This window comes from Rhea pennata (genome assembly GCF_028389875.1).
Source record: "Rhea pennata isolate bPtePen1 chromosome 34 unlocalized genomic scaffold, bPtePen1.pri SUPER_34_unloc_3, whole genome shotgun sequence".
Taxonomy (NCBI): Eukaryota; Metazoa; Chordata; class Aves; order Rheiformes; family Rheidae; genus Rhea; species Rhea pennata.
The window spans coordinates 40,304-51,761 of NW_026907592.1; the positions used below are offsets into that span (position 1 = coordinate 40,304).

Sequence of the window (11,458 nt, forward strand, 5' to 3'; positions counted from 1 at the left end):
GGGGGGGGAGGCGATCCGAGCGGGGAGCGGAGTCGGGCGGCACCGGACGGGGAGCGAGACGCACGGAGCCGGGGCGCTCGACCCCCTCCGCCGGGGCCGCCGCCATGGCCGAGCCCGGCCCCGAAGGTACTAGGGGCCGCGGGCCCCGGCGTCGGGGGAATTGAAGGGGGACGCCGGCGGTACTGGGACCGGCGCGGAGTTAGGGCACCGCGAAACCGGGCTGGGGGGCGAGAGCGCCGGTCCTGGCACCGGCAGGGAGCGAGGAAACGGGGACCGCCGTCGGTCTCGGGGGCGGGGGGGTGGACCCACAGAGCGGGGTCCCAGGGCGGGGGGCGCCGGGAGCGGTGGGTGCAGCCGGGGGGCGGCAGCAGCACCGGGGACGGCGCCGTTTCCCGGAGGAGCGCCGAGAGGGGCTGGAAGCCGGAGCGTGTCCCGGGGGGCGCGGAGGAGCCGGGGGCCGCCGCGAGGGGCCCCGGCGGGCACTGCCCGGCGCGTCGGCATGGGCGGAGGTGGGGGGGGTGGCGAGGGGCTCCAGGAGGGTTCCGGCACTGGAGACCGACTCCGTCCCGGACGGGGGCGCGGGGGGGGGGGGGGAGGGGGAGGCCGGCGCCCCCCGGCCGGGTAGGGGGGGCGGTCCGGCACCGGCCGCGCCCTGAGCTGCCGGCGGGGCCGCCCCGGGGACTGGGGCACTTCCGGGGGCTGGTTCGGGGCCCCGGTGAGGCCGGGCCGCGCCGGCTCCCCCCGCGGCTCCGGGGCCCCGGTGTGACCTCTCCCCCACTCCGTTTTGCAGACCCGCTCCCGAGCCTGAAGGCGGAGACGCAGGTGAGGAGGGGACCAGGGAGAAGCGAGGGGGGGGAGCTGAGGAGAACCGACGAGAGGGGGAGACGCTGGGACCCGGAAGGGTTGAGGGGGACCGGGAGGGCTTGGGGGGGGCGGGGACCGGGCGGGAGGTGAGAGTAACGGGGGCGGTGGGGGAGGATCGGGGCTCCTGTCTAGGAAGGGGACGGTGGCGGCGGCCCCCTCCCCAAGGTGCTGGTCCCAACCCGACTCCCCTACCCCGTTCCCGCCCCCCCCCCCGGTTGCTGCTGCTGCTGCTGGGCACCTCCCGCTTTAACCGCTGCCGCCGCCCCGCAGCCCCCCGAGAAGCGGCGACGGACCATCGAGGACTTCAACAAGTTCTGCAGCTTCGTCCTGGCCTACGCGGGCTACATCCCCGCCGCCAAGGAGGTGAGTGCGGCGGCGCCTCCCGCGGAGCCCCATCTTAGTGGCTGGCGGCGCGGAGGACTGCGAGTCCCGGCGTGCTCCGCGGCGGCACAGTCGGGGCGCGGCGGCGCGCGCGGCACCACGGGAGTTGTAGTTCCGCGTTGCGGGGGGGGGCGCGCACGGGGCACCTCGGGCCGCCGGAGACACCCCGCGCTGAGCCCCGGTGCCCGCAGGAGAGCGACTGGACGCCGTCGGGCTCCAACTCGCCGCTGCGCGCCGAGAGCGCGGCCGACAGTGACGGCTGGGAGTCGGCGCACTCGGACCTGCACACCATCGAGACCTTCGTGAAGAAGGCCAAGTCCTCCAAGAAGAAGGCCTTCCGGCGCCTCAAGTCCGACAGCTCCCTGCTGGAGAAGATGAAGCTCAAGGACTCGCTCTTCGACCTGGAGCCACCGGGGAAGCCGCCGGCCGCGCTGGCCCCTACACCCAGGCCCACCCCAGGCCCTGGCGATGCCACCAACAACAAGAAGAGGGACAAGCGGAGCAGGCGGGCAGCTGAGGGCGGTGTGCTGGGGGTGCCCGGCGGGGGGGCAGCCAAGAGGAACCGTGGTGACCCGGCAGGCGAGAAACGCTCCCGCATCAAAAAGAGCAAGAAAAGGAAGTTGAAAAAGGCAGAGCGGGCCGAGGCGAAGCCAAAGGCATCCCTTAGCGAGACGGACTCTGAGGAGGAGGACGCCCTGCCCTCACCAGTGGGCTGTGACCCGCCACCCGCAGGAGAGCGGGGGGCAGCAGGGGGGGCGCTGGAGCCCCAGGATCCGGCAGGCGCCAGGGGCAAACTGGAGGGGGGTGGGGAGGGGAAGGAGTGTGGCAGCACCGAGACCAGCCGTGACGGCGATGGCAGCTCCAGTGAGGGCGAGATGCGGGTCATGGACGAGGACATCATGGTGGAGTCGGGTGAGTGCAGGGGGTGGCAGGGAGGGGGCCACGGCGGCAGTAGTGGGAGGGCCACGGCGGGCTCAGCCCCCGGCCCTGTCTCCACCATGCCCATCCTGCAGGCGATGATTCCTGGGACCTGATCACCTGCTACTGCCAGAAGCCCTTCGCTGGACGCCCCATGATCGAGTGCAACCAGTGCGGCACCTGGATCCACCTCTCCTGCGCCAAGATCAAGAAGACCAATGTCCCTGACATCTTCTACTGCCAGAAGTGCAAAGATGGCAGCCGCAAGGTGCCGGCAGCAGCGCCCCGCAGCGGGGGCGAACCTTAGGGCCCCCTCAGGATCCGGGTGCTCCCTGTCCCCGTCCCAGGGTCTGGGTGCTCCCTGGGCCCCCTACCCCCCCGGGGGCCTAGGTGTTCTTTGCCACCCCCCCCGGCCCAGGCGTCCCCCAGGCAAGGGTGACACAGCTGCTCTGGGCAGGGAGGGGGTGGAGGGGTGCCCTACCCCGGTGTAAAGTTCGACTGTAAATAGAGGGGGAAGCGTTTTTTTTGTGTGTTATTTTTTTAAGCTCTTACTCCCCCCTTTTCCCTTCTCCTCCCCCCCCCCCCGTTTGGTGGCGGGGAGCCCCTGCTGCCCCCGGGCCGCGGCGGGGGGGGGGGGGCGCCACGGCAGCGGGGTCGGGCTGGGCGCTGCCCCCCCCCACACATCCTCCCCCCCCCGCCCCGGGGCCCGGTAACGCGCGAAGCTGGCGGGCGCGGCTGGAGCTTCAGCTGTAAATAAACGATGCGGCGCCTTTTGCGTTCGTACGGAAAGATCCGCGTCGCTCTGTCGGGGCCGGGGCCGGGGCCGGGGCCCGGGGCGCCGCCCCCCGCGGCGAGGCGGGGGCCGCTATCGCGCTTGCGCCGCCCGGGTGACTTCATCGCGCAGGGGCGGCGTCACGCGCTCCTCGTGGAGCGGGGCGGGGGAGGAGCTTGGCGCAGGCGCCCCGCGCCATGTGACCCGCGGGAAGGCGGAGCGAGCGCTCGTGAACGTCATCGCGGCGCGACGGGGGCCGGCGGCGCCGCCGCGGCCTTGGTGGTGGCAGTGGGGCGGGCGCGGGCGCGGGCGCGCTCAGCTTCGGGTATCGGGGCCACCAGCGGGGCGGGGGGGCGGACCCACTGCCCGCAGGGAGGGGCCCCGGCGGCCGAGGGAGCCGCGCTCTCCTGGTGGGGTCCCACCGGCGGGGGCGGGGGGCCGGAGAGGGATCCATTGGACACGTGGGGAGTCAATGGTGCAGGAGGGGAGCCGTGGGGTGGAGGCTGTGGGGCAGGGAGTGGGAGATTTGCGGGCAGGAGGAGAGGCTGCGTGGGGCTGGAGGAGATCGGCTGGGCAAGGGGGCCGCGGGATGGGGGCTGTAGGGCAGGAGGGGCTGGGTGAGATCAGTGGGGTAGGCGGAAGGTGCTGCCCGTCGTGTCCCTCGTGGGCCCCCCATGGCTCCCATCTCTCGCAGGCCTTTGGCGCCGACGGACCGTGCGCGCCGGCGCTGCTTCAAGCTGCCGTGCAGCGAGCGGCCCGCGCAGACCGGGCCCCCCGGGGCAGGAAGGCTCTGGGAGGCGGTGCTGAGCCCCCTCTCCCTGCCCCGAGGAGCCGATTCAGCCTCTCGACCGGGCTGCTGGGGCTTTCGGGCACCACAACTGCCCTGCAGGCATGATCACGTGCCGCCCCCCCCCCCCCCCCATACGGGGGTCACGTGACACCATGCCCCCACCCCCACCTATGGCTATCTAGGGGCAGGCAGGGGCATTTCTGGTCTGTTCTCTTTTGTTATTATCACTATTGTTTTATTTGGTAGTGTGATTTTTGAGAACTTGTATAAAGCAGAGAAAGCAAAAAAAGTGAGAAAACGAGACACTCGCCACCACTGGGGGCGGCCAAGGGTGTGGGGCCGTGGCAGCCCCCCGCAGCCCGGCCGGCGCCTTGCCGCCGGCAGCTGCGGGCTTTTTTTTTCTCTCTTTTGCGTATAAAAACTAGTCAACTGGGATGAATAAATACACAAACAGAGACGGCGACTCCGTCGTGCTGCGCCGCAACCGGGCGGGCGCGGGTGGCGCGCCGCCATTTTGGCTGCGGGCCCGGCGGCGCGTCGGCGCCATCTCGAGGCAGGGCAGCGGCCGGTGGTGCCGCCGCCGCCATTTTGGGGGAGGGCACCGGGGCGGTGGGCGTTTGCATAGGGGGCGTGGCCGCCGGCGAGGGGGCGTGGCCGAGTCACACCGCCCACGCGGCGGACTACGCTTCCCGGCACGCCCCGCGCGCGCCGGCCCCGTCCCCCGCTGACCTTGGCGGGGCGGGGCGGCCCCGGGCGGACACCGGGGCGCCGGCGGGCAGCGGGACGGCGGCGGCGGCGGCGCCATGCGGCGAGCGAGGGCGGCGGGCGCGCTGGGCCTGCGGCTGCTGCGCGGGGCGGCGGGGGCAGGGTGAGCGCCGGGGGGGGCGGCGGCGGCGAGGGTCCCGGGGGGCGCGGCGGGGGCTGCTCTGACCCCTGCCGCTCCCGCAGGTGCGGGGGGGGCCCGGTCCTGCCGCCGCCGGGTCGCCGGCTCCAGAGCACGCATGAAGCCGAGGTATGTGGAGGGGGGGCGCGGCCCTGTGGCCGCCCCTCTGCCTGCCCCGTCGCCACCCGTGTCCTGCCCCCTCGGTCCGCCCTGTCCCCCCGGGCCGGTGCCCTGATCTGGGGCCCGGTGCCCGCGTCCCGGTGTCCCCGCGTCCCCGGGCTCGCCCCTCCCCCTGCCGCGGCCGCGGCCGCACCGAAACTGGGGCAAAGGGCGCGAGACGGAAACTGGGTGAAGGGTGACGGGCGGGGGCGGGGCTGGGAGCGGGGGGTGGGGGGTCCCCGACGGCGGCTCGGGGGTCCCTGTAGGGTGCTGAGGGGCCCTTGGGGGTTGGGGGTCGCCGGCAGCAGCTCGGGGGTTCCTGTAGGGTGCTGGGGGTCTTGGGGGGGCTTGGGGGTCCCCGACGGTGGCTTGGGGGTCCCTGTAGGGTGCTGGGTGTCCTGGGGGTGGCTCGGAGGTCCCCGATGGCAGCTCGGGGGTCCCTGTAGGGTGCTGGGGGTCCTTGTTGGGGGGTTGGGGGTCCCAGGAGCAGTTTGAGGGCCCTTGTGGGGTGCTGGGGGTCCTTGTGGGGGGTTGGGGGTCCGCAGTGGCAGTTTGGGGTTCCCTGTAAGGTGCTGGGGGTCCCCAGCAGCAGTTTTGGGGTCCCTAGGGGGGGGCAGGGATGGCGATGGGTGCTCTCACGCCTCTCTCCAGGCCGTGCCGCACAAAGCGGGAGTCCGAGCGGCGACGGAAGCGCCTGCCGCCGCCAAGAGCCCGTCCATCCCGGAGGTGAGCCGGGGGCTGCGGCAGGGCTGCCTGGGGGGTGCAGCCTGCCCCCCGTACCCGCTGCTTTGGTCCCCTCCACCGCTTCCTTCTGTTCCCAGGAGTCCAAGTCCTTCGCTGTGGGCATGTTCCTGGGGCGCCTCAGTGCCGAGCAGGTCTTCCCGTATCCCTCAGGTACCGGGACGGGGAGGGGGGTCCCGGGATGGGAATGAGGGGGATCCTGGGGGGGAGTCCTGGGGCTCCCCCGACGCCCCCCCCCCAGCTTTGTTAAGCCTCTGGTCTCTGCAGTGCTGAGCGAAGAGCAGACCCAGACGCTGCGGGAGCTCGTGGGGCCTGTCACCCGCTTCTTCGAGGCAGGTTTGGGGGGGAGGGGGGGAGGGGCGCGGGGTGGCCTTCGCCCGCGGGGCCAATTCCTGTTTTCTGTCGTCCTGCCCCCGCCAGGAGGTGAACGATCCAGCGCAGAACGACGCACTGGAGCGCGTGGAGGACGGCACCATGCAGGGCCTCAAAGAGCTGGGGGCCTTCGGGCTGCAGATCCCTGCCGAGCTGGGGGGGCTGGGGCTCACCAACACCCAGGTGAGACCCCCCCGCTCCCCCGCGGTGTTCCTCCACCCTGGCATTTGCTCATTTCCTGGGACTATCCATGAGCTCCCCGGGACCCCTCTGCCCTCCTGGGACCCTGGGCAGGCCTCCCCAGCTCTGTCCCCTTCTTTCTTCCCCGGGACCCTGGACCCAGGTCCAGGACCCTCCTGCAGCCCTCCCCAAGCCCCCAGGACCCCCAGGGGTCCCCAACAGCTCTCTGTCTGCCTCAAGGACCCCTTCCCCCGGCCCCTGGCACCACCCCCCCCCGCAGCCCTCCCTGGGCCTCTGAGACCCCCTGGTCTTCTGGAGATGCTCTGCACCCGCCTCTATAGCCTGCCCCTCCATATCTCTCCCATGTCCTAGGGACCCGTTTGCCTCCCCCAGGGGCCCCCTGCAGCCCTCCCCATGTCCTGGTGAACCCAGGGGACCCCCTACAGCCCTCTGTGTGCCCCAGGGACTTATTTCCACTCCCCAGGACCTTCCACAGCCCTCTCCATGTCCTGGGGACCTCTAAGACCACCCCACAACCCTCTTTGTGCCCCCCGGCACTCCTCCCCCCCCAGGGGTCCCCCACAGCTTTCCCTGTACCCTGGGGACCCCCTTGCCCCCTGCCCCAGGGACTCTTCCAACCACCGGCTGCCCACAGTACGCCCGTCTGGTGGAGATCGTGGGGCTGCACGACCTGGGTGTGGGCATCACGCTGGGCGCCCACCAGTCCATCGGCTTCAAGGGGCTGCTGCTCTATGGCACCCCTGCTCAGAAGAAGAAGTACCTGCCCCGCTTGGCCACCGGTGAGGGGGTGCAGGGCAGATTTAGGGGGGGATGTTGGGTGGTTGGCAGGAGCCCTGAGCCCCCCCTGCTGCCACTCTCCTCTCCAGGCGAGACCGTGGCCGCCTTCTGCCTGACGGAGCCAGCGAGCGGCTCAGACGCGGCCTCCATCCGCACACGGGCCCAGCTCAGCCCCTGCGGCACCTACTACACCCTGGATGGCAGCAAGATCTGGATCAGGTGGGTGCTGGGGGGCGGCAGGGTGTGGGATGGAGGCGGCACGGGGTCCCCTTACTGCCTCCATTTCCCCCCCCACACACACCCCTTGCAGCAACGGGGGTCTGGCAGAGATCTTCACTGTGTTCGCCAAGACGCCACTGCGCGACGAGGCGACAGGCGAGGTGAAGGACAAGATCACGGCATTCGTCGTGGAGCGGGCCTTCGGCGGCGTCACCCAGTGAGTCGCCCACGAGCTCTGGCTGCGTCTCGGTGGCGAACGAGGGCAGTTTTTGAGGTGCTGACCCCTGCTCGGCCCCCAGCGGTCCCCCTGAGAAGAAGATGGGGATCCGGGCGTCGAACACGGCCGAGGTGCACTTCGAGGGCGTCCGGGTGCCCGTGGAGAATGTCCTGGGGGCGCCTGGCGCCGGCTTCAAGGTGGCCATGAACATCCTCAACAACGGGCGCTTCGGCATGGCCGCAGCACTGGCCGGCACCATGCGGGGCCTCCTGGCCAAAGCTGTGAGTGTGGGCGCACGGGATCCCCTGAAACCCACCCAGGACCCTCCAGGGTCCCCCAACCCTCCCTGGGACCTGCGAACCAGCCCAGGAGCTTGCCAGGACCCCCAAACCTCCCCAGGAGCCTGCCCAGACCCCCTGAACCTCTGCAGGCATCAAGCCTGTCCAGAAACCCCCTGAGACTCCTAGGTCTCTCCAGGACCCCTGGCCTTTCCTGGCCACCCGCAGAAACCCCCAGACCTTCCTAGGAGGTCACCAGGCCCCCTGGGTCTTCCTGGGAGCTCCCCAGACTTCCCCAGGAGCCCACCAGGCCCCTGAGCATCCCTGGGACCCCTGGACCCACCTGGGAGACCGCTGGGACCCCCAGAGCTTCCCTAGGAGCCATCTGGGATCCCTAAATGTCCCTGGGATCTGGCCAGGACCTACAGACCTCCCTGGGACTTCTGAACCTTCCCAGGACCCCCAGACCTCTCTGGGAGCACCCAGGACCTTGCCTCCCTGTGGCTCCCCCAACTATTCACCCCCCACCCCTGCCAGGTGGACCACGCTGCCAACCGCACCCAGTTTGGGGACAAGATCCACAATTTTGGGGCTATCCAGGAAAAGCTGGCGCGCATGGCCCTGCTGCAATATGTGACTGAGGTAGGACCCCACGGGGGGGCCGGGGGGATGCACAGGCTGGGCCCCCCCCAGCCCCACGGCAGCCCCGGCCCCACGGCAGCCCCCTCTGCACGCAGTCCATGGCCTATGCCATTAGCGCCAACATGGACCGGGGCGCCCCCGACTTCCAGATCGAGGCCGCCATCAGCAAGATCTTCGGCTCCGTGAGTGGGGCAGCGGGGAGACAGGGGTCTCCTGGGGGTCTCTGGGTTTCCGGAGGGTCCCTCCAGGGTTTTTAAGGGTTTCTCACACCCGTCTCCGGGGCAGGAGGCGGCCTGGACCGTGGCGGATGAGTGCATCCAGCTCATGGGGGGGATGGGCTTCATGAAGGTGAGTCCTGGCCCCTGGCAGCACCTCCCAGCCCTCGGGGGCATCCCCTGGCCCTTGGCGGTGCCCCCCAGCAGCACCCCCAGCCCGCGGGGTGCCCCTGCGCCCGCCGGCTCCCCCTGATGCTCCCCATGGCAGGAGGCGGGGGTCGAGCGTGTCATGCGGGACCTGCGCATCTTCCGCATCTTCGAGGGCACCAACGACATCCTGCGGCTCTTCGTGGCCCTCAACGGCTTCCAGGTGCCAGGCGCGGGCCACTGGGGTGGGGGCACTGGGGTGGGGGCTGCTGGGGTGGGGACTGCTGGGGGTGCTGCGGATGCCGAGGTGAGTGTAACTGGGAGGTGCTGGGAATGCTAGGCTCCCCCTCCACCATGTAGGGGTAGGGGGATTAGGGTTAATGGGGGATACTGGATCACCCTGTACAAGGGGTATGGGGACAGGGGTTACTGGGGGATACTGACAGTGCTGGGATCACCCCATAAGTGGGCATTGGCTGTGGCGATGCCATTAGTGAGGCCAGGGCCAGGCAAGGTGCAGTGACGGGGGGGGGGCAGAGGGGGCGGGAGCCCCCAGCTGCCCCCCGACGCTGACCCCCGTCCCCACAGCTCCTCGGCATCCAGCTCCGTAGGCTGCAGAAGGCCCTGAAGCAGCCGCTGGGCAACGCGGGTCTCCTGGCGGGCGAAGCTGCCCGGCGCCTCCGCAGGTACCAGCCCCCCCCTCCTGCCCCCCAGCTTGGGGGTTGCAGCAGGGGGGTGGCGCAGGTGCCCTCACCCCCCTCTCTGTCCCCAGGAAAGCGGGGCTGGGCTCGGGGCTCTCCCTGCGTGAGCACGTGCACCCTGACCTGCAGGACAGTGCCCACAAGGTGAGGTGGGGGGGGGGGGGGGCTGGGCACCCATGTGGGGCACTGCCCCACGCGTCACTGACCGCCCCCGCCTTGCCCCAGACCGTTCAGTGCTTGGACCTCTTTGCGGAGACAGCTGACACGCTGCTGCTCAAGCATGGGAAGAAGATCGTGGGTGAGCGAGGGGGCAGTGTTGGGGGGTAGCGTGGGGGGCTCGGCCCGGACCCACGCCCTCTGCTCTGCCCCCCTAGATGAGCAGTTTGTGCTGAAGCGAGTGGCTGACGCTGCCATCGACATCTACGCCATGGCTGTGGTGCTCTCCAGGTACCAGTGCCAGGGGGCCAGTGCAGCCCCACAAGTGGGGGGCTGGTCGGAGGGCCGTGGGTCAGCGCAGCCCCACACCCAGGGGCCCGGTTCATCCTCCCGTCCTCCCCCAGGGCCTCACGGGCGCTGAGCCAGGGGCTCCCCACGGCGCAGCACGAGCGACTCCTCTGTGACACCTGGTGCCAGGAGGTGAGCGGTGGGGTGGCGTGGGGTGATGTGGGGCGGCCCTGTTGCTCCACGGTGCCCCGTGCTCACCCCTGCATGTCTCCCCCAGGCCCACGAGCGGGTCTCGGCCACCCTGCGCGCGCTGACGGCCGACAGCTCCCGCCAGACCTTCCGCAACCTGCGGGCCATCTCGCGGGCCGTGGTGGAGAGCGGCGGCGTCGTGGCCCCCAACCCCCTGGGCTTCTGACCCCAGCCCCTGCGTGTGCCCCCCAGCCTCTGCTGGGGGCCCTGGGGCTGCTCCTGCGCTTCACAGTGATGCCTTAAGCCCCCCCTGCTCCAGGCTGGGGTGACTGTTTTCAGGTCTCCCCCCATTTTTTTTGGGGGGGGGGGGGAACTTGTGCTGCTGCCCCTCACCTTTGGCAGTGTGCAGGGCCCCTTCTACACTCCGTGGGGCAAAGGTGAAGCCTCCTGCTACACATTTGCAGTAGTTTAGAGTCCCTGGTGCCTAAGAAAGGCTGTTTTGAGGCTCCCTTCCTGTCCCTGTGGCAGTTTTCAGGCTCCACCCTCTCCCAGTGGTGGTCTCAAGGCTCCCCTCCCGGTGGTGGTTTTGAGGCTCCTCCCCATCCCCAGGGTGACCTCGAGGCTTCCCCTATCTAAGTAGTGGTTTCGGGGTTCCCCCCTCCCAGCAGCAGTTTTGAGGCCCCCCTCATCCAGGTGGCGGTTTCAAGGCCCCGAGGGGCCTCCCTGCTGCCCCCGGCAGCGGCTCCCCCGGCCCCGCTGCAGTTCCTGCCTGATTAATTACCGCAGCTTAATAAACGGCGACTGTGGGAACGCTGGCTGGCGGCAGCTCGCGCCTTAATCTACCGCTTCCCGCTGCGGCACCCGGGGGGCCGGTGCAGGGCGGCGCGCGGCTCCCCCACGCCGGGCCGTGGGTCCGCCCCATGGCCGGACTACGCTACCCGCCGTGCCCCGGGCGCGGGGGGGCCAAATCCCCGCTAAGCCCCGGGCGGCTCAGAGGCGATTAGCAGCCTCCCGGACATGCCACGGGCACAGCAGGGTGAGGGGCCGGGGCCCTGCCCCACGGCGGGTGGGGCACAGGGCCAGGGGGCCCTACTGCAGGATCGGGGGCTGTGGGTGCCCCAGGCCATGGGTCGGTGGATGCCTGAGATGGGGGTTGTGGGTGAGCCCTGGCCTGCAGCGAGCCAACGGCAGGCAGCTCCGTGGGCTGTGGGTCCCGATGCCCCGTGGGTGCCCAGGGACGGGTGCTGCGTCTGTGGGGTGACAGGTCCCTGGGGTACAGGCCACCCTGACCGCCAGCGGGTGCCTGGCAGTGGGGGGGGCAGGTTCGTGGGGCAGCGGGTCCACGGGTCCATCGGGCATGTCAGTGGGCCAGGGAGTCCGTGGGGTGGCAGGTCCGTGGGGCAGGTGCCCGGCAGGGGGGCAGGGGGCCTATGGGGCGCGCGCTCACCCTGCCCCCGGCGGGTGCCCGGCAGGGGGGCAGGGGGCCTATGGGGCGCGCGCTCACCCTGCCCCCGGCGGGTGCCCGGCAGGGGGGCAGGGGGCCTATGG

At 71.0% G+C, this 11,458-nt stretch overlaps 2 protein-coding genes across 2 annotated transcripts; both read left to right on the top strand.

Moving 5' to 3' along the window:
- The first annotated feature begins 15 nt into the window (after positions 1 to 15).
- PHF23 (PHD finger protein 23) lies at positions 16 to 2,684 on the top strand. Its single transcript, XM_062600770.1, has 5 exons — positions 16 to 126; positions 791 to 822; positions 1,135 to 1,227; positions 1,437 to 2,157; positions 2,259 to 2,684. The coding sequence occupies exons 1-5, from the start codon at positions 105 to 107 to the stop codon at positions 2,468 to 2,470; spliced, it is 1,080 nt and encodes a 359-aa protein (XP_062456754.1). The 5' UTR covers positions 16 to 104; the 3' UTR covers positions 2,471 to 2,684.
- A 1,989-nt stretch (positions 2,685 to 4,673) lies between these two features.
- On the top strand, positions 4,674 to 10,725 carry ACADVL (acyl-CoA dehydrogenase very long chain). The gene is made up of 19 exons (XM_062600775.1): positions 4,674 to 4,737; positions 5,419 to 5,493; positions 5,589 to 5,661; positions 5,776 to 5,840; positions 5,929 to 6,063; positions 6,716 to 6,860; positions 6,948 to 7,077; positions 7,169 to 7,294; positions 7,377 to 7,575; positions 8,110 to 8,214; positions 8,310 to 8,396; positions 8,500 to 8,562; positions 8,698 to 8,799; positions 9,165 to 9,262; positions 9,349 to 9,421; positions 9,503 to 9,575; positions 9,652 to 9,724; positions 9,838 to 9,913; positions 9,999 to 10,725. Exons 3-19 carry the CDS (start codon positions 5,613 to 5,615, stop codon positions 10,134 to 10,136), a joined length of 1,737 nt encoding a protein of 578 aa, XP_062456759.1. The 5' UTR covers positions 4,674 to 4,737; positions 5,419 to 5,493; positions 5,589 to 5,612; the 3' UTR covers positions 10,137 to 10,725.
- The last annotated feature ends 733 nt before the right edge of the window (positions 10,726 to 11,458 follow it).

Coding starts and splice junctions, on each gene's coding strand:
- PHF23 (XM_062600770.1), top strand. CDS start 105: ATGGCCGAGCCCGGCCCCGAAG. Junction 823..1,134: donor GCCTGAAGGCGGAGACGCAG/GTGAGGAGGGGA, acceptor GCCGCCCCGCAG/CCCCCCGAGAAGCGGCGACG. Junction 1,228..1,436: donor ACATCCCCGCCGCCAAGGAG/GTGAGTGCGGCG, acceptor CGGTGCCCGCAG/GAGAGCGACTGGACGCCGTC.
- ACADVL (XM_062600775.1), top strand. CDS start 5,613: ATGTTCCTGGGGCGCCTCAGTGCCGAGCAGGTCTTCCCGTATCCCTCA. Junction 7,078..7,168: donor GGCAGCAAGATCTGGATCAG/GTGGGTGCTGGG, acceptor CACCCCTTGCAG/CAACGGGGGTCTGGCAGAGA. Junction 9,725..9,837: donor ATGGCTGTGGTGCTCTCCAG/GTACCAGTGCCA, acceptor GTCCTCCCCCAG/GGCCTCACGGGCGCTGAGCC.